The 24,363-nt window shown below is 40.1% G+C and overlaps 6 protein-coding genes across 6 annotated transcripts; 1 reads left to right on the top strand and 5 right to left on the bottom strand.

Annotated features, from left to right (window-relative positions):
* Nucleotides 1-2,523: 2,523 nt before the first annotated feature.
* On the bottom strand, nucleotides 2,524-4,018 carry LOC144528190 (claudin-4-like). Its single transcript, XM_078266669.1, has one exon. It carries the CDS (start codon nucleotides 3,816-3,818, stop codon nucleotides 3,261-3,263), a length of 558 nt encoding a protein of 185 aa, XP_078122795.1. The 5' UTR covers nucleotides 3,819-4,018; the 3' UTR covers nucleotides 2,524-3,260.
* A 1,556-nt stretch (nucleotides 4,019-5,574) lies between these two features.
* Nucleotides 5,575-6,300, bottom strand: LOC144528188 (claudin-like protein ZF-A89). The gene has a single exon (XM_078266667.1). It carries the CDS (start codon nucleotides 6,298-6,300, stop codon nucleotides 5,668-5,670), a length of 633 nt encoding a protein of 210 aa, XP_078122793.1. The 3' UTR covers nucleotides 5,575-5,667.
* Nucleotides 6,301-9,648: 3,348 nt separating this feature from the next.
* LOC144528189 (claudin-like protein ZF-A89) lies at nucleotides 9,649-10,281 on the bottom strand. The gene has a single exon (XM_078266668.1). It carries the CDS (start codon nucleotides 10,279-10,281, stop codon nucleotides 9,649-9,651), a length of 633 nt encoding a protein of 210 aa, XP_078122794.1.
* Nucleotides 10,282-12,749: 2,468 nt separating this feature from the next.
* On the top strand, nucleotides 12,750-13,382 carry cldn29 (claudin 29). Its single transcript, XM_078265319.1, has one exon. It carries the CDS (start codon nucleotides 12,750-12,752, stop codon nucleotides 13,380-13,382), a length of 633 nt encoding a protein of 210 aa, XP_078121445.1.
* Nucleotides 13,383-14,812: 1,430 nt separating this feature from the next.
* LOC144527533 (claudin-4-like) lies at nucleotides 14,813-17,078 on the bottom strand. The gene has a single exon (XM_078265648.1). The coding sequence runs from the start codon at nucleotides 16,015-16,017 to the stop codon at nucleotides 15,379-15,381; it is 639 nt and encodes a 212-aa protein (XP_078121774.1). The 5' UTR covers nucleotides 16,018-17,078; the 3' UTR covers nucleotides 14,813-15,378.
* Nucleotides 17,079-17,168: 90 nt separating this feature from the next.
* Nucleotides 17,169-18,349, bottom strand: LOC144527532 (claudin-4-like). The gene has a single exon (XM_078265647.1). It carries the CDS (start codon nucleotides 18,177-18,179, stop codon nucleotides 17,538-17,540), a length of 642 nt encoding a protein of 213 aa, XP_078121773.1. The 5' UTR covers nucleotides 18,180-18,349; the 3' UTR covers nucleotides 17,169-17,537.
* Nucleotides 18,350-24,363: the final 6,014 nt, after the last annotated feature.

Here is a 24,363-nt window from a genome sequence, read left to right as displayed (position 1 = left end):
CTGTATAAATAAAGGTCTAAAATGCCCAAAAAATAATCTTTAAAGAAAGTTAAATACAATAATTCAGTTAACAATGCTAAAAATGCTATGATATGCTACAATAGGCTACTTTTTCTCATCGTATGCAAGTTAAGAATAATAAATATGCTGCATAATGCTACATTTGCACATATTGCAAAGTCCTGGAAAATATTGCACATTTTTCCAACATATAAAAGAATGAAGTCCTTTATTTCCCCATAAGTAGCTTTAAAGTTTTTGAAATAATATTTTACACTGTTAGTATAATATATGTTGTGTATTATCTTGTTTCGTTTCTTCATTAAAAGTTTATGACGTTTATAATGTTCAAACCTGAGACTCCATTCATTTTATGGCTGCACTATTCCATCAAATGGAAATATTCTAGATGACGTTTGTACACATTTCCCCAAAATTTGGACTGACGTGTTTGGTATGTTTGGAACTTCCACTAGAATAAGGTGTTGTGGGTTTGAACAATGTTTGGCTGCACAGCATGAGTTTGTAATGACTTGTCCATCAGCAGGCCGCTGCCCAGAAGCCAGATATCACTAGTAATGATGAACAATAATATCAAACGTTATTGAGCCCTCAAAAGGAAGTATTACGAAAATGAGCATTAATTAACATGTAAACAGAAACAATCACTGACCACAGTTAGGTTTTTCTTGTCTGTTTAACGGATTACGGCCAAAAGTCCCTTGCTCCTGGTTGTGTCCCCTGAGGCTGATTATACAGCCCTCTCTGAGATTTATTCAGGGAGTTACGCGCCTGCACTAGGGCTACGTGTTCTACCATCCTACTGACATACTACGGTCAAACATCCTCAAAGTGTTTGGTCCTATGACATCAGACCTTGGAGTGGCCATGCCAGATGCAGCGTCGCTGTATTTAGTTTTGGTGCTGTACTCCTCCACACAGACCGCCGAGCACTACCGAGTAGGAGCAACACAGGGGAAGCCCAGCCTATGTAGCCCACCTCTTTCTTCAGATGCTCTTCTGCTGCTGACCAGCTGGCTGAAACCAGGCACAGAATGCCAGCTAGGACACACAGAGCTCCAACCAGCAGACACAGCTGGACAATTTGACAAGTTGTTGTTTGCAGAAAAATGATTGACTGCACCTTTAATGTGGCATTCACATACAAAATAGTTTTACACAGACCTCGGCCAATTTCAGAAGAAACTTTTCTTTACTACCTCCAGTGCCAATGGATAGGCACTGCAACAAATGTTGAACTTTGAACCTACCATGCACTGTCCTTTGAGAGTGCAATCTTCTGTCAGCTACTGCTTCAATTTTACCAGAAGCAGAGGAAATATGTGTGTTCTTGATTTTACACACCTCTTAAAGCAACTGGAAAACCTTATTTAACGGTCACTTCAAAAGGTAAAGGTAAATTCAGCCTTTTCATTGTTTTAAGGACAGTATGCAGTCAAAAATGAATAAATTTCTTGCTACAATATATTATATACAATATATTATTACAGTGTTTCCTTGCAGATTCCAAAACACCCAGTCTACACGATATAAATAAAACTTCAGCACCGTTTTTTTGGAGGAAGAGGTTGTCGAAGGCTCTAAGGGATCAGGTGGAGTGGCACTACAGTTGACCACGCCTCCTCCGAGGAGGGTGACGATGAAGCCCAGGAGGCCGGTGAGGATGGAGTTTAATGTCAGGGCTCGTCCAGCCCACGTAAGACAGAGACAGAGGGCACTTTCAGCAAGATAAAAACTGGACAAGGTGTTCATTAAGTTTCGATGATGGTGGGGCAGTCCATAAACTCTGAATTGTCGTTTTTGTGGTGAGAAGCAGCTTATATGCTCAGTTATGCTCTGTGTTGATGCAGAATTCAAAGTTCAATTTGAAGTCTTTTGGAGAATAATTTTTTGGAGTTTCATTTTGAAAGTGAACGTGAGGAAACTGAGCATTTCAATGTAATCCAGAATTGTAATGTGACAAACATACATTTACATGATTCTCACATTATATTTCATTCCCACTTTCAATTTGACCCTCCATCCTTTACTGATTCTAACCTGATTCTAACCCTTATTTTCACTGAGTAGTATTTGTTGTTATGGATTTAATGTGGTAGACTCCTACCAGACTCACACCCATCACAATGCCCTCCCGTTCAAAACAATATTCAGTTATGCAGCAATAACCTAAAACCACAAAGCTAATTCACTAAAAATACCCATTTCTCATCTTGTTTCTGCTGTAATAGAGTACGCTGCTCTCGTCAGCTGTTGTTTTGCTGTTATGTTAATCAGATGACACAAAGATTACTAGAGATATGCATACGTGGTCCAGAGAGAAGCAACTTGAGCTATTTGTAAATATTACAGCGAGTATTCAAACCCCTCTGAGCTATAACCAAATCAAGTTTTTCAGGCTTTTATACACACTGAAATGACTTTTGTAACTTGCAATATGAAAAAAAATTGCAGAAAATGAATAGTGTGAGACAAAAAAAATGCAAAACATCTGTACAAAAATACAAATATACAGGGTGAATTTATTGATTTGTTAAGATACAAACATACATTCATAGTTTCCTCCACTTGACATGGCAAAGCATGCAAAGCAACAACAAACATATTGTTCATTACTCAATACTGAGGATAAAAGATGGGAAGACATTTAAGTTGTTTCCAGTACAATCCATCTTATTTCACAACTGTCATGTGATAAAAGAGTAATAATTACTTTTTATTTAGCTGGTTTCTTTCCAGAAAGTTGTCTCTGAAATTCCCAAAATAAGTGAAACTGTCTTGATACACATTTTATCACCACACAGTAAAAAAGTACTGTTTAAGAAATTGTGTAAAAATGACATCACTGGTCTTTAAAGGTCTAACTATTCTTGCAGCATTTTTAATGTGTTCTGCACATACTAAAACACACCCCATAAACTCAGATCTCTGCATTAAACATTTCTTTAATGTCACATTATACAACTATCGGCTCAATCAGACTTCATTTTTTCATTCTTCACTTCACAAGCTCTGGTCGTGCAACACTTCAATATGCTACACATTTTCATATTTTACAAAGATTAGTTGTCAAAGAACATTTAACTATGGTTGAAACAAAGGTTGAAAAAGTAGCTTTTATTAAAGACTGAAGTAGAGAAAGTCCATCACAGTATAAACATAACTGCACATTTTCAACATCAGCTTGTATTTGACTATTAGCGTTGTGTACTCTCCTCCTCTCTCTCTTCTCCTCATCCTCAGCATCTGTAGGTGCTACACAACAGCCCTCCACTGATGATGAGCAGAGCTCCAGACGCCCAGCCCACATATATGGAAGCCCCGAGCTCTCCCCTCCTCTCTGAGGTGGGCAGGGGGTTGTAGAAACCAGTGATGATGCTGTAAGCTGACCAGCTGACAGGAATTACACAAAGAAGCCCTGCTAATATAAACACCAGACCTCCAGCCAGGCCAATATTAGCTTTGGTGAGCCAGTCGCCACGAAAGAAGTTGGTGCAGCGGGCCCCGACCACAGTGAGTCCAATGGCCACCACGCTGACAGCGATGGAGACACAGATCAGAGCCCTGGAAACCTGTAGATCCTGTGGTAAAGCCAAAATGGAGTCGTAGGCCTTACACTGCGATTGACCAGTGCTCTGGATCACACAATTCATCCATAAACCTTCCCAGAAGACCTGAGAGGTGATGATGTTCGCTCCAACAAAGGCTGTCACCTTCCACATGGGCAGTCCACAGATAACGATGGTGCCAAGAAAGCCAACGATTGCCAAACACACAGCAACGAGCTGCGTCTGCATGTTGCCAAAAAACAAATCCAAGGCGTGTATTTAAGTTTGCCACCAAGTCAAAGACAGCAACAAAATCCACCTTCAGTTGAACTGAAGATCATTTTGACCATAAGCTTTCACTCGGCTGTAAAGGCAGCAGTGGTTGTGGTTTGCTGAGTGGTTTTGCGCTGCAGGCGTGAGAAGAAAGAGCAACAGGGAGGGGACTGCGACTCTGCTAGTTGGTAGATCAGGTTTCCTGCTTGACCTGATTCCTGCTCACTATGAAGAAGTAGGAGGAAGGACTCATGTACAAAAGGCTGCTTTGTTACCCAAAACAAAAGGCTCTGATCATAATTTTTAAATGGCTTAAAGCACTAAGTTTAACCATTTCCAGGCTTCTTTCACATAGCCTCAGGGCAGGCTTTATATAAGAATCATGTTAAATCCTGAGATTTTAATGAATGCATGAACCGTTTCTAAAAAAAACAACCTGTACAGAGCTTTGGGGGAATAAAACACATGAGAGAAGAAACACACATTGATACATGGGAAGAAAGAGTAGAGTACATCAACACCTGTTCAAGGAATGCTCAACAGTGTGATTTAATTTAAAACCATGCACTGATTATAATACTAAAAAGAAACTAGAAGACTGGAAAAGATTTGAAGAAGTGTCATCCTGGTTTAAGAAAAGTAGCTTACTGCTGATAAATCAGATATACTGCCTGTCCCAAACTTCATGAATACTGGAGAGAATTCTCTAAACCACTTACAGGAATAGCTTGACATTTTGAGAAATAGGTTTTCTTGCTGAGAGTTAGATGAGAAGATCGATACCACTCTTGTCTATAAATATGAAGCCACAGCCAGCAGCCAGTTAGCTTAGCACAAAGAGTGAAACTGCCTGGCTCTGTCCAACAGTAACACACTATATCTACCATCATGTTTTACAGGATGATATGTAGCGGACTACTTCTTGGCCAGATTGTTTTAAACAATTAGACAAAATATAACATGTTCGTTTTCGAGGTGATGGTAGGCAAGTTGCGTTACCTTTGGAAAGAGCCAGGCTAGCCATTTCCACAAGACATTTTTACATGTCACAGTAGAAAAAGCACCGGTGCAAATAAAATCAATAGCTGAATTTTATATAGCTGCCTCATTTTCAATGAATGGTGTTAAATCATACCCCATTTATTATGTAGTGCATTAAGGTTTCTGGTATGGTGCTGGCTCACTGTCACCCATCATACTTGGATATAACATTCATCATTCGTGTTTAGTAATACCTGTAACACCAGCAAGTCAAATGTCTGCTGTGAGAGGCCTATACATTTTTAAATCCCAATGTTAAAAAAAAAAAAAAATGTATTGTTTAAGCATGTGCAACGCTTACAAGTCAGACTTAAAAATTCAGCTACAGGAGCTTGTGTAGTGTATGCCATGTGGGACTGCCAGTCAACACCTGTGCTTCCATGTCAAAATGACTGAAAGACCTAAGTCAGTCGCAAACGCTGTATGTGGATGTAGTCCCTGAAAGTTCCAGACTTTTAAACCTGGACAGTCTCATCCACCATTTTAGACCCTTCCCATAAGGTAGTTGTTCCTGTTTAAATATTGACATTTACAGAGTTTAAAAGTGGCACCCAACTAGTTTGAATTCAGCCAAAAAAAACTGTTGAGCCACACCATCTCAAACCTTCATCACTTGAAAGGCCAGCATTTAAGAAACCCACACATCAAGAACAGCTAGTGATCATATGAAAGTTTAATTAAATAATCAGTAAAAACACATTGAAATCATAAAGTTAGGATCATAAAACATTTAAAAACAAAATTTCAGTCCAGTTTCCTAGAGTAAGACAAGCATGAAGACATTTTAAACATAGGCTCCTCCACTGGCTGCTGTGCGTGGGGCAGAATATTTGACAGAGTACCCGCCATCCTTACGCTGCGGACACTGGCAACAGAGAAGAGCTCCTCCAATCAACAGGAGTCCTGCTGATCCCCAACCGATGAACATGGACGCTCCGAGTTCCCTCCTCTGTGGATCGCTCAAAATGGGGTTGTAGAAGTCACTGATGACCGTGTTAGCAGACCAAGACACGGGGATCAGGCACAGAATACCACCGACGATGAAGAACACCCCGGCAACAATGGCTACCTTGCTCTTGGCCTCCTCATCTTCAATGCAGTTGGTGCATTTTCCCCCTGCGACGGCAAGCAGGATTCCCATCAAGACGACCAGGATGGAGATCACAACCAGGGCCCGGGCCGCCTGCAAATCAGAGGGGAGGGCCAGCATGGAGTCGTAGACCTTGCACTGCATCTGTCCAGTGCTCTGCATCACACAGTTCATCCACAGGCCCTCCCAAAAGGTCTGCGCTGTTACTATGTTGTTCCCGATGAAAGCAGACACCTTCCACATGGGCAGGGCACAGATGATGATATCTCCCAGGAAGCCAATTGTTCCCAGAAAGATGCCCAAAATATGGAGACCTGCAGATGCCATAATGTTTGTCTCACACTGAGCAGAATCAACAATGAAAAAGAGTTCACCTCTCACCTGCAGCTTTTATACCCAACATGGTAGGCTGTGGTCTCTCCTGATTGGCTGTTTAAAATAGTTCAAATTGAAAACACCTGTGGTCATTAAATTAGCCCTATATTGTCAACCACATCTCCATGTTATATTTATTTATTTAAAATATTCTTTTAATATATATTTTTCTCTTATTTTTTTCTCTAAATTTGTGACATTTGAAAATTAAAAATAAAGCATACTTTTGTGACTTTTGTTTAAATTGCATGGATAGAACAGTGTTATCGTTAGTGCTATTAGTAACACCTGTGCTTATCCTACTATGACAAGTTAAAATGTATGCTGTGAGAAAGGCCTTTGGAAGATAAAAAAGTAATCCCATAATGAAGTTGGTTAACAGAAGTCTGCGAAATCCAGAAAGTAGTCTGATAACTTCAAGGTCTTTAAATGTTTTTGAAATGGAAAAAGATTAGGAAAATATTGAGATAGTAGCTATATGTGGAATAAGTATTGACCGAGCACAATGTACAACATTTACATTTATAGGATAAGATAGACTTTATTGATTCCATCATTCTAGTTGGAAAAAACACCATTGTGCAATGCTTGCACAATTCAGTAAGTCCTGAAAATGAGGGGCTATTTTGGATACAGGAGGCTTGTGCTGTGTGTGCTATTCACTGGGACGGTTATTGGAGACAAGACCACCTGTGCTTCTCCTTCCATGTCCAAATGTCTGAAATACCTTCTGCATCAGTTGCAAACACTGCATCTGGATAGTCATTGAAAACAGACTAACCAATTTTTTGAAGATCGGTGACTTTTTCATCCACTATTTAGAATGGGGCTTTTCAAAGTCCTGACTGAACATTGAGGTCCCAGGTCATACCTTGTGTCAAGTTATTTTGAAGAAAAAAAAGCTACATTGAATATACAATAGTGGTGTAACAGACCGTAGTTGATCCGTACAGCTTCCCCCAGTGTGGAAGTGTTAATGCTACCGTTTGTGAACAGGGCACAGAGCAGACTGTCGCCTCTGCAGCTTGTTCCAGTCACAGTGAGTCAGGGAACTGCTGATATATGGGCACATTTCCTAGACAATGGCATTCTCTATGCCCTGGTTTGGGATGAGAGAGGGAGGGAGGCAGGTTTGTGTGAGGTGTAAAATTTCTAAAGAGAAATAGGTTCCAACTTTTACAACTGAAATTTTGTTTCTACAGAGTGAAAGAAGGCTACTGAAAAAAAAGGTACAATTAAGTTTGGCTACAAGAGTTTACCAGGAAAACAGGCCTACTCAATTGAAAGGTTTGTTGCTTAAGTTATTAGTCGTTCCCGACCTTTGAAAAAAATAAATTACACATATATATATATATATATATATATATATATATATATATATATATATATATATATATATATATATATATATAGTTGTATTCAGAATAATAGTGTTTTAAAAAGTGAATAATGCTCAAAATCCTTAGAATAGCTTTTAATTCCATAATATCAATGCATTGGGAACATTGCACATGCAATACCAAATCAAAACATGACCAAAATTGATCACGTTTGTGTTATACCGTTACAGAAAGTGAAGAAAAAGGAATATTAGGCTGTTCAAAAAAATAGCAGTATTTGCATTTTTCTTTACAAGCTTAAACATTTACTGTATAAACTGATAAATGTCTCAAGGGTTTGCTTTACTTTGAATCACTGCACTAATATTTAGTTGCATAACCATTATTTCTGAGAATTGCTTCACATCTGTGTTGCATGGAGTCGACCAACTTCTGGCACCTGTGAACAGGTATTCCAGCCCAGGACGATTGAACTACATTCCACAATTCCTCAGCATTACTGGGTTTTGCCTCAGAAATAGCATTTTTGATGTCACCTCACAAGTTTTCTATGGGATTGAGGTCTGGGGATTGGGCTGGCCACTCCATAACATCAATCTTGTTCATCTGGAACCAAGACTTTGCTCGCTTACTGGTGTTTTGGGTCATTGTCTTGTTGAAAGACCCATTTCAAAAGGCATTTCTTCTTCAGCATAAGGCAACATGACCTCAAGTATTTTGATGTATTGAAACTGATCCATGATCCCTGGTATGGGATAAATAGGCCAAACAGCACAGTATGAGAAACATCCCCATAACATGATTTTTGCACCATGCTTTACTGTCTTCACAGTGTACTGTGGCTTGAATTCAGTGCATGGGGGTCGTCGGACAAACTGTCTGCGGCCCCTAGACCCAAAAAGAACAATTTTGCTCTCAGTCCACAGAATGTTGCGCCATTTCTTCTTTGGCCAGTCAATGTGTCCTTTGGCAAATTTCAACCTGTTCAGTACATGTTTTTTTCAGCAATGGGACTTTGCGGGGGCTTCTAGCTGATAGCTTTGCTTCACATAGCCTTCTGATCATAACAGTACTCACAGGTAACTTTAAGTCTTTGATTTTCCTGGAGCTGATCATTGGTTGAGCCTTTGCCGTTTTGGCTATTCTTCGATCCATTCGAACGGTAGACTGTTTTTCCCCCACGTCGTTCAGGCTTTGGATGCCATTTCAAATCATTTTGGCTGAGCAGCCTCTCATTTTCTGCACTTTAGGTTTTCCCCTCTCCAATCAACTTTTTAATCAAAGGCCGCTGGTCCTCAGAGCAGCATCAAACGACTCATTTTGTTGAGTATTTCAGTGTGAAATGCACTATAACCAGCATGCAGAACATTTGCTTCCTTAAATATGGGCCATAATTGACACCCGTTTCTTCACAGAATCAATCACCTCATTAATTGAACACAACACTGCCATTTTGAACATGCCCCTTTCAATTACAGATTCCAATTACACAGAATGAGGAGCATGCATGTCATGACTGTTTTCTAGGACTCTACAACTAGTAAATTATTTGCCATGTAGAAATATCACTACCAAGAGATTTGATTTATGGAGGTTAGTGATGTTGGACTGCTAGTTTAAAAAAAAAAAAGCAATCTTACACAGATCTGAGTAATACATCTGACAACCCCTGATTTACACCAACCATGCAGTTTAACTGGATGATTTACAGTTTAGTTGACGTCGCAACACCTTGACCAACTAGGTTGAATTCAGCCACGACACTGTCAAGACCAAACCACCATCTTCAACCTTTGTCTTCACTTGGAAGACATTCAAGAAACCCACAGAAGAGCTATAGTGATCATATAAAAAAAGTTTAATTAAAATAATCCGTAAAACACTTTGAAATCCTAAAGACCATAAAACATTAATTTTGAAGAGTTCAGTCCAGTTAGAGTAAGACAAGCATGACGACATTTTAAACATAGGCTCCTCCACTGGCTGCTGTGCGTGGGGCAGAATATTTGACAGAGTACCCGCCATCCTTACGCTGCAGACACTGGCAACAGAGAAGAGCTCCTCCAATCAACAGGAGTCCTGCTGATCCCCAACCGATGAACATGGACGCTCCGAGTTCCCTCCTCTGTGGATCGCTCAAAATGGGGTTGTAGAAGTCACTGATGACCGTGTTAGCAGACCAAGACACGGGGATCAGGCACAGAATACCACCGACGATGAAGAACACCCCGGCAACAATGGCTACCTTGCTCTTGGCCTCCTCATCTTCAATGCAGTTGGTGCATTTTCCCCCTGCGACGGCAAGCAGGATTCCCATCAAGACGACCAGGATGGAGATCACAACCAGGGCCCGGGCCGCCTGCAAATCAGAGGGGAGGGCCAGCATGGAGTCGTAGACCTTGCACTGCATCTGTCCAGTGCTCTGCATCACACAGTTCATCCACAGGCCCTCCCAAAAGGTCTGCGCTGTTACTATGTTGTTCCCGATGAAAGCAGACACCTTCCACATGGGCAGGGCGCAGATGATGATATCTCCCAGGAAGCCGATTGTTCCCAGAAAGAGGCCCAAAATATGGAGACCTGCAGATGCCATAATGTTTGTCACACACTGAGCAGAATCAACAATGAAAAAGAGTTCAGCTTTCACCTGCAGCTTTTATACCCAACATGGTAGGCTGTGGTCTCTCCTGATTGGCTGTTCCAAATTGTTAAAATTGAAAACACCTCATTAAATTAGCCCCATGTTGTCAATGAAGGATGGAAGGATTTATGGGGGATTTAAGCTGTCCACATATCAAATGTTTTGCTCCAAATCAAAATATAAATTCTAAAATACCATCACTAATTCACGTCCATGTTTTATTTGTTAATCTGAAATATTCTTTTATTTTTATTTTTATTTTCATTATTTTGTGCTCTTGATTGGTGACATTTGAAAACTCAAAATTAAGCATACACAAAACATGGAGAGATGTTTCGGGTACATTTGTGACTTTTGTTTAAAGAGTATGCTTTTGCATTTTCAAGTCTGGCCTTTATCTTAACCTTTATCTTAAAGACATGGAAGGATGTATTTTCACATTTTTGTTCACTGCCTAGGTGCAACATTCTGCAATATGTAGCCTAACAACATTATATATATGCATATGTTCTTGTTTTACATTTTGAAGTGTCTAACATTACAGTTTATTGATGTCTGCGTTCTTACATGTTCTTCCTTTCTCAGGCCAGCAATCAAGCTGAGTGATTCCACCTATGCTGGTTAGTCAGTGAACACTCCCCTAGGCCTGTGGCCTCCACCTCTAGGCCTTCAGCAAAGTTGTAAGGGTTTTATTTTTTTCTAGTAAGCCCATGTCCATTTTTTAAAGTGAACCTTACCAAGAAGCTCCATACTAAGTGAACACAGTACAACACCAACATGACATAAACGGAACCTGAGGCTGGAAAATCTCGAACAAAAACTGCAGATAAAAAGATCAAATTAGAGATTGGGAAACTGGAGCATGAGACAGTATTACAGTAAATGGTACTTTATTTTGTTAAGCATGATTGGCATAGTGTACTTACAACTTTTGTTTTCTTCTCTTTTCCCCAGCGAAGGCAGACATTTTTAATAAACAAGTGAAACATATCCTGTGATTAGTTTTATTTGTTGCATAAAAAAAATTGTTCAGTGATGGCCTGTCTGCTGGCTGTGCCAGTGGGGTGGTCGAGGGTGATAGGGTCAACAATGTCAGGTGGCACATGAAGGGCGCTCTTTTTTTCTCATATAGTGACAATGCTGTGGAGCACCAATGTGAAGTTATTTCAAAAGCCTGCAGGATAGAGACCCTCAGGCCACGGAGGGAGCTGAAACCAGACTTGAAGAACCCCTTAAGGTCATCTCTAACCTGACCCTGCATTTCCCCGAGGACTCCTTTGAAATGCCTTTGTGCTGGTGTCTCTGGGTCAGGACAGGGGTTCACCAAGTGGGCTACAGTGTGCATGGGTATCCCCTTCCCCCCAGTAGAAGTCCATCAAAACACCCTTTTCATAAAAGGAGAGGGACATTGCTTGATCACTGTCACAGTTAATAATTGTGTATATTTTCCATACCTTGCCTATGACTCAGTGATTACTCGGAAAATGAAATGCGTGAATCATCAACCGAGCCAGGCCATCTCTCATCCACACAACTGCAAAGGCACTTCAGGTTAATTTTTCAATGAAAGCACTGAAACAAAGGTACCAGTGAAGGCCTCTTAAAGTCTGTGCTGTATGTGAATATTTCTTACAAATGTGCAAAGTCTGCTGTGTAGCACTTTTGCAAACTTTAGTGTACCTGCATGCAATGTGCATATGTGCCACCAGTCACCTGACAAATTAGTACAACTACTTTACCTAAACATCCAAAATCGCCCTCATGTTCCTAAGGCTCCAGTGATGGGTATGTGGGTGCAATCTACTGCACCTTTGACTTTAGGGAACCCATATGAAGGAATTATACCACATACAACTAAACGTCATACTGATTAATAATTAAGTGAACTATTAGTGTATGCTACATTTGATTTAATAGGACACTTCTTTTATAGCCACCGAGGGCTAATAGCCAGGAAACACTACAAACATGTTGAGTGGTTTGGTGAGAGCAAGAACAACCTTGCAAATAGTGGTATACATTATTCTTACTCAGAATTTTTGCATCATGATATTCATAATTTAAACAAAGTTATTATTCATAAAGTTCGTTTTTAATGTTTGCACTTTTTCAAAAAGTTTTTTTTTTCACGACATTAACTGCTGCAAGTTTTTGACTGAACCACACTGTTTAAGCCTAATTTTTTCTCAGAGCTCTGTTGGGGCACCAGAGGGCCTCTTTGTATGAGAGAAATGCCTCTGAATTCAAAGACAGCATGATGAATGTTAACATCTGAGCAACGAAGCCAAAGCCCACCCACAGGAGGGGGCTACTCGGAGGCATCTGTGGGTCATATAACTTCACCGCAGTAGGAGAGCTTTTATTTGGTAGCCCAGTGAAGAACACTGAGCAAGAAAGAGAAGGAGTACCACCAAACAGAAATGGCATCTTTAGGACTGCAGATTCTGGGCGTTGGGTTGGCGGTGCTTGGATGGATTGGCAACATACTGATCTGTATGCTGCCCCTGTGGAAGGTGTCTGCCTTCATTGGGAACAACATTGTGGTGGCTCAGACCATCTGGGAAGGACTTTGGATGACCTGTGTGGTGCAGAGCACCGGCCAGATGCAGTGCAAAGTCTATGACTCCCTGCTGGCCCTGCCTCCGGACCTCCAGGCAGCTCGGGCTATGGTGGTCATCGCCATCCTGTTCTCTCTGTTCGGCCTGCTGCTCTCTGTGGTCGGAGGGAAATGCACCACCTGCGTTGGGGACAAGGCAACAAAAGCCAGAGTGGCCATCTCCGCAGGTGTTTTCTTCATCCTGAGTGGGGCTCTGTGTCTGGTGACCGTGTCTCTGCCTGCTAATACTATCATAAAGGACTTCTACAACCCCATGGTTCCTGACGCCCAGAGGAGGGAGCTGGGTGCATGTTTGTACATGGGCTGGGGAGCATCAGGACTGCTGCTGATCGGTGGTGCTCTTCTCTGCTGTCAGTGCCCGTCAGGAGGAGGCCGCTATAATGGGGCAAAGTACTCCGGACCTAAATCCACAACGCCCGGGAAGGAATTTGTCTAAATTGCTGCATTACAGTACATAAGAGGCAGCACCATTTAAACAGCACCTGACTTTACACACAGAACAAAACCTGTTGCTGATAAAGTTGTGATTTTTCTCGTGACTAACTTTGTTTTTACTAACACACTGTGGCCTTTTGTTTCTGAAACATACAAGAGGCTTAGGTATGTGCCATGTTACAATAATGCAACATGTGAGTTAGGATTGAAGCTTAATTCATTTCTTTTTACTGCTCATTGTTTTGTATTATCATTTCAATATTAATTCAGTGTCATACCATCCTGCTGTTTTCATTTATGTTTTTGCAACATAAGCTCTCCAGAAAGAAGACTCGAAGATTTTTTGTTGTTTTGTCTTTGATTCAGACAAAAACAGAACGTTTTGTCAACAATTTTTTTTTTAATATGCCGTTTTGGTGGAACATAAAGTACATTTGCTTACTGTGCTTAAGTAAAATTTTAAGATGCTTCCCTTGAGAGCTACAGTAGTATTCTATGCTACATTTCAGGGAAATATTGTAGTTTTTACTTATTTGACAGCTAGTTACTTTAAAGATTTAATTTTAAACATGATGCATTGTTATAGATTAAACTACTTAACAGTAGGGTCTAGGCACAGAGGATGTATGCTCTATAGATTGTAAAGCCCATTGTGATTTGTGATATTGGGCTTTATGAATAAAGTTCAATTGACTATATCAAATGAAACTCCTTTTAAACATTCAAATGTTGCTTACACATTCACACATCAGTATGTATAACCCAATACATAATATATAACATTGGCAGCGGCCATTCTGCATAATGAGTCATTTACATTTAATACTTTCGAAGTACATTCGAAAACTTCTGTATTTTACCTACAAGTAAATACATTTTTAACTTGTAATGAACATTTTTACATTGTGATATAGCTACTTTTACCTATAAGATCTGGATACTTCCACTACCTTCACATACTCACTGGCCTGATCTCATCTGAGTGGCCAAAATGGAAACAGACACATATATTTTACATTGGTGTATTGTTTTCCTTGTCAGCCTTGTTTAAATTGAAAATGTCTGTAAACAAAAAGAAAACCCTTAAAGAGGTTCAGGATATATCAACCTGACAAGACTTGGCAGATGTGCTCTTACTGGGCAAAGTGTAAATATCCATTCTTTGGAGATATAAAACAGTTCCTTAGCAACATGAATCCAAGCATACACTGCGCACTGTTCTCTCTGTCAGTGACGTGCATTTTACTCAAGACAGAAACTGTAAATCGTAATACAAGGGCAGTGGATTACACCATGGCAAACATCTCAAGCAGATCCAGTAAATTCCCAGGAGTCTACTCCCCTGAATTCCTGAATGCCTTATCACGAAGTTCAGTTTCAGTTTTATTACAGTGTTTTGTGCAGGTGCAGAGTGAACATGAGAAAGGAACATAGGAACAAAGAAGCTTTATTTCTGACATTTGAAAGGCAATTGGAAGTCCAGCTCTGGATCATTAAATCATTATTAAGTTGACTAAAAAAAAACATCACATCTGATTTGAAGGACACATCTGTATTCAAATGTATTGCATCACTCCATTCAGTCTCAGTCTTTATGAATAAAACAACTCCTAGGTATTCCGTTCCAAATAAAAAATATTGTTTCAGAGTCATGTCAGAACGTTTTCAGCCCTTATTGATTCACACTAGCGAGGATATTTGATAATATATTTAATATGAGACAAACATTTCCATGTGAAAACTGATAATTGACAGCATGTTAACCTTTGATAGAGACACATTTCGTCTGAAAAAAACAAACCATTAAGACATTTTATGGTACAGTATTTTACTGTGCTGTCTGAGTTTAGAAAGTACCTCAAATTCTGAGATTAGTTTTCCTAATCAACCAAATACACAGACATATTGCTTATGCCAGCCTTAGCAACAACATTTTTAAGAAATCTATCCTCCTGTGCAACTTTTTGGTGAGAACATTAACACATTTTAAGAAACACTCACACATAGCCCACGTTTGATGATGTGGTTCTTGCAGGGACAAACTTGGCAGGTATGTAAGGTCTTGTGCCATATTTTGGGGGGCAGCTGCTGCACAGCAGGCCTCCTCCCAGCAGCAGCAGCCCAGCAGAGCCCCAGCCGATATAAAGCGCAACCCCAAGCTCCCTCTTCTGAGCCTCAATCACCAGGGGGTTAAAAAAGTCCATGATCACTGCGTGAGCTGACCAAGACACTGGGATCATGATCAGCAAGGCGGCTATTATAAAGATCACTCCAGACATGATGCAGGCTTTGGCTTTGGCCACTTCATCCTCCATGAAGTTGGTGCACTTTCCTCCAACCGCAGCCAAGAGGACGCCAACCACCCCAACGATCACAGAGATGACCACCATAGCCCTGGCAGCCTGCAGGTCTAGAGGTAGAGACAGCATGTTGTCGTACACCTTACACTGCATCTGACCCGTGCTCTGGACCACACAGTTCATCCACAAGCCTTCCCAGACCTCCAGGGCGGTGATAATGTTCCCCTCGACAAAATCGGTGACTCTCCACATGGGCATAGCACAGGTGATGATGGTGCCCAGCCAGCCGATGAATGCCAGCAGCACACCCATGATCTGGAGGCCCTGAGAAACCATGATAACAGCACTGCAGCCAAGACTCAACTTCTATGCCGGAAAAGGTTGCTTTTACTGAAATTTTCACGTCTCAAAGATGTTTAGATACTGAATGCATATTCTTCACTCTCACACCTGCTTGAAGAAGCGTTTGCTGTGCTCTGATGCTCTGAGCTCCCACTGTGAGAAGATAACTACTTCCCATTGTGGTTCAAACTTTCAGGGTGGAGTTTCTGTGGTCCCAGACAAAAAGAAAAATCTGAGACTTGATATCCACAAACCTTGTTCTCTCTCTGTTCATTGTTCCCTCACATACATGCTTTGTTACCTCAAACAAATGTGAGACTGGGAACAATGGCTCAACATCCCATCTGTGCTCACACACACACACACACACACACACACACACACACACACACACACACACACACACACACACACACACAGACCCATTTGCACAGTTCAAGCCTGGAGCAAACTCTAGACTTCAGAGTTTGGGTCAGTATATTCACCTAAAAACAAATCAGAAAACAAATGTTTCTGAAAGAAAAACAAGTTAACAAAACTTCTGTAATCCATACAAACAACAGAGAATTATCTCTTGAATAGCTTTTTTTCATTTACATAACAATTACAATGTATTACCCTATCTCAGACACACAGCATTGTATTGACTGGTTTGCTTGTTCAATTAATGAACTTTAATCGTATTGGTCGAGATAGATTCTTAGAGGAAAAACATGTTAACTTTGCAAGATCAAAGCAAATGGATCTGATTATTTCCTGGCATTTTAATGTTTGTGAGTCTATATAAAGTACAAACCGTTCAAACTGTTGGCTCACAGTTTGAACAAAGACCAGTTTTCAACCACCTTGCCTCTTTTTTCTGCCACACCTAAACCTGATTTACAAGAAAGTCAGACAATAGATGCTTCTCAAACACTGTGAGGCCATTTTGTTTTAAAACTGATCCTTGTTTTGACATTTGTGTGTCACTATATGTGTAAAAAATAAAATGAATATTAAAAACAGTAAATACAATACTGAGTGAATACTAAGTTAATGTAAGAATTTGAATGACATTTTAATTTGTTTCTATACCACTGGATGAATCATGTTGAACACAGCTGCTGTGTGAATGCATGTGAAAATAAAAAGCAGGCTATGTGGTGTCTGATTTTTAAACAAAATATTTATTTACAGTCTGCCACATCATCTCATATCAATCTCATAATCTCATACAGATGGTTTATAAAAAGGAACCCACATAGCGCATTTTTAAAATTTGGTTATGGAATATGCATACTACTCAGAAAAGACTAACAAGTTGCTAATATTCATATTAACAACCAAACATGTACAAACAACAGTGTTAACATATACAATTGAATGTCTTCTTTCTTGATTGAGGACTAAAACTCAGTAATACTTTTTGCTAATATAATGTCCTGAAAATCAACACTCACAACCCAGTAGCACCCATGCATCTGTCCTAGTAAACATTGCTTTGTGAAAGCTATTTACTGACTCTTAGATCTGTTTCAGACAAAGTTTTTCCCAGATGCTGGTGCTGAGGCACTGGCAGCTTTGTACCTTGCCGTGTTGTAGGCGCTATTATCCTTAGAGGGGCAGTTGGAGCAGAGAATCCCTCCTCCGATCAGCATCAAGGCGGCTGCCCCCCACCCTATGTAGAGCGCAGCACCCAACTCTCTCTTCTGGGCACTGATCAACATCGGGTTGTAGAAGTCCTGGACGACGGTGTTAGTCGTCCAGCAGACAGGGACGAGGCAGAGGATCCCAGCTACGATGAACATAACTCCAGCTGTAATGGCCACCTTGGTCTTGGATGTCTCATTCTCCACACAGTTGGTGCATTGCCCCCCAGCTACAGAGAGCAGGATAGCCAGGATGCCCACAATGATGGAGATGATGGTCAGGGCCCGAGCAGCCTGGAGGTCTGAGCTGAGGGCCAGCATGGAGTCGTAGACCTTACACTGCATCTGGCCTGTGCTCTGGACCACACAGGTCATCCAAATACCTTCCCATATAGTCTGCGAGGTCACGATGTTGCTGCCAATAAAGGCAGTGACCTTCCACATGGGAAGGGCGCACACGACGATGACACCTATCCAGCCCATGATCCCCAGAGCTGCACCCAGAATTTGTAACCCAGGAGACACCATCTTGGAGAGCGGATTTCTTCTTTGAGTTTCTTCAAATGGGATTCTCTTCACTCGGGACTTGAAAGGCCTCTCTAGAATTCTGTAGAATTCCTCTCTGTTTGTTTCCTTCTGTGATGGAGGCAAGTCCTCTGTTAGTCAGGTGAGTTTGTTCAATGGGAGAGGAGAGCAGGTACATATGATCTCCTCTCTGAGAGAGGAGGGGCCATGGAGGAAAACAGCTCACCATTATCAGCACCTGCCCTTCAGGTCCACTCCCCCAAATTCCACAAACCCTAACCTGTTTAACCTGCCCCAACCATCCTGCCTTATAAAGTTTAACAAAAGAAAACATGTAAAACTCCTATGCATGTAGCACCACATGCATGATTAAACACACAATTGTATCACACAATAAGCTCCTTATTTAAGAAAGTATGATAATAACAGAGCATTTATTTAGTCATTTTTCCTCTTAATAGGAAAAATGACTCGTTTTCAGTTTCTGTCTGAAATGACAATACCTCTGACAAAAACCTAAACGGACCAAATATGGTCTTGCGCTCTGTGATTTTGTTGTGTTACACCTTCACAAACTATGGATGACAAGCTGCTGGAGTCTAAATAGATCTGGAATGTCCTCACTCAATTGTCAATTTTACTGCATGAAAGATTGTCGTTTTATTTAAATGTCAATAAAGTAAATGTAAATAATGTCTCATCACTTTTGACATTTTCAATATTTAATCAAGACGATGCAGGCTTTGGCTTTGGCCACTTAATCCTTCATGCAGTTGGTGCACTTTCCTCCAACCTGGCAGCTTGCAGGTTTTGAGGTAGAGCCAGCATGGAGTCGTACACCTTACACTGCACCTGGCCCATGCTCTGGACCACACAGTTCATCCACAAGCCTTCCCAGATCACCAGGGCGGTGATAATGTTCACCCCGACGAAAGCGGTGACTCTCCACATGGGTATAGCGCAGGTGATGATGGTGCCCAGCCAGCCGATGAATGCCAGCAGCACACCCATGATCTGGAGGCCCTGAGAAACCATGATAACAGCACTGCAGCCAGGACTCAACCTCTACGCTGGAAAAGGTTGCTCTTACTGAAATGTTGACATCTCAAAAATGTTTAGATACTGAATGCATATACTCCACTCTCACACCTGCTTGAAGAAGCGTTTGCTGTGCTTTGATGCTCTGAGCTTAAGGAGAATTGTGAGAAGATAACTACTTCACATTGTGGGTCAAACTTTCAGGGTGGAGTTTCTGTGCTCCCAGACAAATCTGAGACTTGATATCCACAAACCTTGTTCTCTCTCTGTTCATTGTTTCCTCACATACATGCTTTGTTACCTCAAGCAAATGTGAGACGGGGAACAATGGCTCAACATCCCATCTGTGCTCACACACACACACACACACACACACACACACACACACACACACACAGACCCATTTGCACAGTTCAAGCCTGGAGCAAACTCTAGACTTCAGAGTTTGGGTCAGTATATTCACCTAAAAACAGATCAGAAAACAAATGTTTCTGAAAGAAAAACAAGTTAACAAAACTTCTGTAATCCATACAAACAACAGAGAATTATCTCTTGAATAGCTTTTTTTCATTTACATAACAATTACAATGTATTACCCTATCTCAGACACACAGCATTGTATTGACTGGTTTGCTTGTTCAATTAATGAACTTTAATCGTATTGGTCGAGATAGATTCTTAGAGGAAAAACATGTTAACTTTACAAGATCAAAGCAAATGGATCTGATTATTTCCTGGCATTTTAATGTTTAATCTGTGAGTCTATATAAAGTACAAAATATTCAAACTGTTGGCTCACAGTTTGAACAAAGACCAGTTTTCAACCACCTTGCCTCTTTTTTCTGCCACACCTAAACCTGATTTACAAGAAAGTCAGACAATAGATGCTTCTCAAACACTGTGAGGCCATTTTGTTTTAAAACTGATCCTTGTTTTGACATTTGTGTGTCACTATATGTGTAAAAAATAAAATGAATATTAAAAACAGTAAATACAATACTGAGTGAATACTAAGTTAATGTAAGAATTTGAATGACATTTTAATTTGTTTCTATACCACTGGATGAATCATGTTGAACACAGCTGCTGTGTGAATGCATGTGAAAATAAAAAGCAGGCTATGTGGTGTCTGATTTTTAAACAAAATATTTATTTACAGTCTAACTGCCACATCATCTCATGCATTCATGGCTATACTAACGTTACAGCTGTAGCACGCAGGGTTTACATTTTTACAGGTATATCTGGCAACCAGGCCTGGCTGTCAAACTGGGCAGTTGATAACAACACACAGGCCAAAACACAAACAGAAATTCCATCACAGAACGGAAATTTCAAAATGAGAAAATACTGGCATTAGCATTGTTGTCAGAAAAGTATTTCAATTTAGCATGTTCCCTTAATATCTGATGACACATTGGGGTCATTTGTGGATTTATTACAGTTAATATATTACATATTGGATCTTTAACTCTGATGTGCACACAGAGGGTGGAAAACCTGACTCACACTTTGTTAAATACTTGGAATTAAACCGTTGTAATCGGGGAACACACAACATGTGAGGCATGTGATACAGGTCAAGGTCTGTGAAATGTGCCTTTAGTCGTTTTCTCAAAACAAAACGAAGAGGCCTTGTGAAATGAAGGCAGAGGTCGACTTTGAGAGAAGCTCTGTTATATTCGGTCTGTGTGTGTTCTGTGAATCAGATTGAAGGCTGGTTGTAAGTGTGAACATGGTTCAACAAGGTTTTATTGTTCAGAGAAGATCATAGGAAAAGAGATATTTATGTGAAACTAGTGTGGGCACAGTGGGGAAGGGCAGCAAAGAGGAGTCAGTGTAAGTGCAAGTGCTATGATATACAACATGTCTGACAGGTCTGGATATTGCAACTTTTTAATGTTGTAATCCTGACATGAAAGAGATGTGATGAACTCTTTGAAGTTTGGCTCTTCTATCTGCTATTCACCGCTCTGCCCAAAGGGAGGCAGCAGCTTCTACTTTCAAAGCAGTAATTGTGTGTTTGGTGGAGTATGCACTTGTGATGCCATAATGTTCCCTGAAAGAGTTCTGACTAAGAGGAAGCAAAGGCAGAGTGGTATCCAAAATGTATCTTTTTAATGTGTACATATATCTTTAAGGAGCCATTAAATACAAGGCTCCTTTACTTCTTTCAAAGGACGCATTATTTACTAAGTGAGAGTCTGCATATAGAGAAGTATCGCCACCGACCAGTGACCTAATAAAACGTGCCAGTGGAAATCCCCATCAATCTTTGAAACGGGCAGTTTGAAATGAAAGCCTTGTGATCGGTAAAGAGAGATTAAAAAATAAATATACATAAAGATTTTGAAATCTACCTCAGCATAAAATATAAAATAACAAAACATTTTGCATTCTTTAAATATGGGGTGTAACATGTGTACAAGTACTCTCAGGGCAACAATTTCTATTACATAATACTGCCACTAACTCAGACAGACATTTCAACAGCTTTTTATCTTTAATATGATCGAAGAAGAGGTGTTTCAGTTTCTATGGTGGTTATGGTAGCACAGGTTTCATTCTTGTGAACGGTAACCAGTGCAGTTTTGCCCCTCTGTCAAACATAAATATTCTTCAACATTTTGTTTCACGGTGTGTCTCAAATGAGGGAATTTCACAGATACCTGAGCATGTTTTGACTGAAAGGTTATTTTGAACAATTCGTAGGTTAAGTCTGCAGGAGAGTAACATAAACTGTATCAAGAATTACAAAGTCCCCATTTTTGTCTGCGTAAAACCTGCACAAACATGTCCTGACAATTCTCAGTTAACACTATCAATAACTGCAAAAACTGCAGCCTGTTGTACCAGCTATGTGCAAGTTCAAATGTGAATTATTTTGAACGTAGTGCAGGAGTTATGCTATAACTTACACAATGCAAGTTTGTTACAACGTAGAGTCAAGTTATGACTTAAAACGTACACCTCATCTGAGCAGGTGTGAGTCATTGTTACTGTTAACATGGCAGCAAAATTAGAAAGATGAGAGAGAACAAAAGAATCGGAGGATTTTTCTTTCTTCCACTGAGAGCACACTTACTGAGCCATCGTCACCTTAAAAGTATCTGAGTACAGAAGAGGTGATAGATAAGTGATCAAAAACAGCTTGTATCATATCTCATCATTTAATCGGTGTTTTAAGCCCCCAACGTCTCCTTCCAGGTGCCTTGAAGGAGACATTGGGGGCTTAAAACACCATAGAGCCCCTTTTTAAGGTAAAATCATCTTTAAAAACACAATTTTGCATTCATGCTGAGTAACTGGTAACTACACACCACAGTTAACTCTCATCCCCCACCAATGTTTTTGAATGATGGAAAGACATATGGGCTAGTGGGTCAGATCCAAATCACACTTAAATCAGTCTCCTAAAGCGTGACCTGTTTACATTTGAAACACTGACAACAAAAGATTTCAAGTTATGAATTAAACAACAAATTATACAGCTGCATATATCTAACCTATTTAGCTTCAGATTTACAGCTCTTCCAGCAGGACAGTATGAGTACTTACTGGAAGGGTATTTTTATAACTATATTTCCTCCTGTATTTAGGTTACTGTAAATAATCAGTATGTTGGCAGTAGTTTCTGACCTATGCAGGTATCTGAATTCCCCTTGGCAGTTAACCAAATAGATAAACCTGTTAGTCACACAGTGTGTCCTCTGAAATAGCCTCTCCACACACTCAGTTGGATATGATGATTTATCATTTGTATGTTTTACCTGCAGGTGGAGAGGAGGAAGAACTCATACTCTCACGAACCAACAAATGAGTAATCCCTCTGCTAACTGAAAATCATTTATCAACTGTTGTGAGAGATAGCCGTCCAGTGAAACTCTTGCATGTGGAGTTGTTGCAATATTTATAAGCAAGTTAAGTTAAGTAATAAGTTTCGGTAACACAAAAATGATCTTTATTTTATCTCTGTTCTTCTGTTAATCCAGGTTCTAAATGGTAGGCTATGAACAGGTTTATTTTACGACAAATTAATATCTAGCCTGTTTCCAGACTGAATCGCTGCCCACATAAATGTTTTTCCAGCAGTTTAAATTGGTCTGGTGTTGGTTTCATTGACAGCTGTTTCCATGTTAGGAAAAACATAAACTAACCAATTAGAGCTTTGTAGGCAGGATTAAAAACGGGGATGTTGTCTTCCTGAGCCAGAGCCAGAAGAATTGCCATGGAAACAGTGACAAGCATAAATAAGGTCAACACAGCCGTACAGGTTGTTGTACATTGATTAACAGAAATAGCAAATTATAAATCTGCATATTTCAAAATGACCATGTCAACTGAAAGTGATTGGTAGCAGGACGTTACGTCATTACCGATATGTTAGAGCAGAAATAACAATCCCAATCAAACTAACATGTAGGCTACACAATGTGAGACTGAATAATGAAGTTAAATAAAATGGAAACTCAGTAATTGTCAGGCAAGTAAAAAATATGATAAGACAATCATCATATCAGGGCCTTGATTTTGTCACTTGTGCACAAGAGCTTGCCGGAGAACACACTTTAGTAGTGCTGTAATGCAGCGACTCCACCATCTAATATTTCTTAAGCATGCAAACAAAGAATTTAATAGTATTAACAACCAGATATGATTTGAATTGTTTCCTTCCTAAATACAAAGATAATAATCTCAATGAATTGCCTTTCATTATGCTTTATCTTATCGTGGTTACTGGACTAGCCATTCTTTAGCAGACGTGTTAATATTGAAGTATGATAATGTGTACACATATACAAGATAAAAGTGTCAGATTGTGATAGTGGCACTGTAGTGATCACTTGGACAAATCTCAGTCTGTCTATAGGAAAATTACATTCAATCTGCTCGCCAGATAATAGCCCAACATGCCATCCATGAACCAAAACACATTTCTATTTTTGCAATGACATTTTTACATTCTATTTTACATACATGACTGATTACTAAATTCTTCTGTTTTTTAGTATGGTTTTTGTAAATAAATGCCTATTTTAAGCTAATAAGTCTGTTCTCCCGTCTTTTTGCAGCCTATGAGTCTTCCTTCATAACATATCAATGTATCAAATATACCCTTGTGCTGCCGTATACCCACTAACGCACTAAA

The sequence above is a fragment of the Sander vitreus genome, chromosome 13 (assembly GCF_031162955.1).
Source record: "Sander vitreus isolate 19-12246 chromosome 13, sanVit1, whole genome shotgun sequence".
Lineage (NCBI taxonomy): Eukaryota > Metazoa > Chordata > Actinopteri > Perciformes > Percidae > Sander > Sander vitreus.
The sequence above is the reverse complement of the archived record's forward strand: the minus strand, read 5'-3'. Positions and strand labels throughout refer to the sequence as shown.

Bases quoted from the DNA above. Each gene is read 5' to 3' on its own strand.
- cldn29 (XM_078265319.1), top strand. From the start codon at position 12,750: ATGGCATCTTTAGGACTGCAGATTCTGGGCGTTGGGTTGGCGGTGCTT.
- LOC144527532 (XM_078265647.1), bottom strand. From the start codon at position 18,179: ATGGTGTCTCCTGGGTTACAAATTCTGGGTGCAGCTCTGGGGATCATG.
- LOC144528189 (XM_078266668.1), bottom strand. From the start codon at position 10,281: ATGGCATCTGCAGGTCTCCATATTTTGGGCCTCTTTCTGGGAACAATC.
- LOC144527533 (XM_078265648.1), bottom strand. From the start codon at position 16,017: ATGGTTTCTCAGGGCCTCCAGATCATGGGTGTGCTGCTGGCATTCATC.
- LOC144528190 (XM_078266669.1), bottom strand. From the start codon at position 3,818: ATGCAGACGCAGCTCGTTGCTGTGTGTTTGGCAATCGTTGGCTTTCTT.
- LOC144528188 (XM_078266667.1), bottom strand. From the start codon at position 6,300: ATGGCATCTGCAGGTCTCCATATTTTGGGCATCTTTCTGGGAACAATT.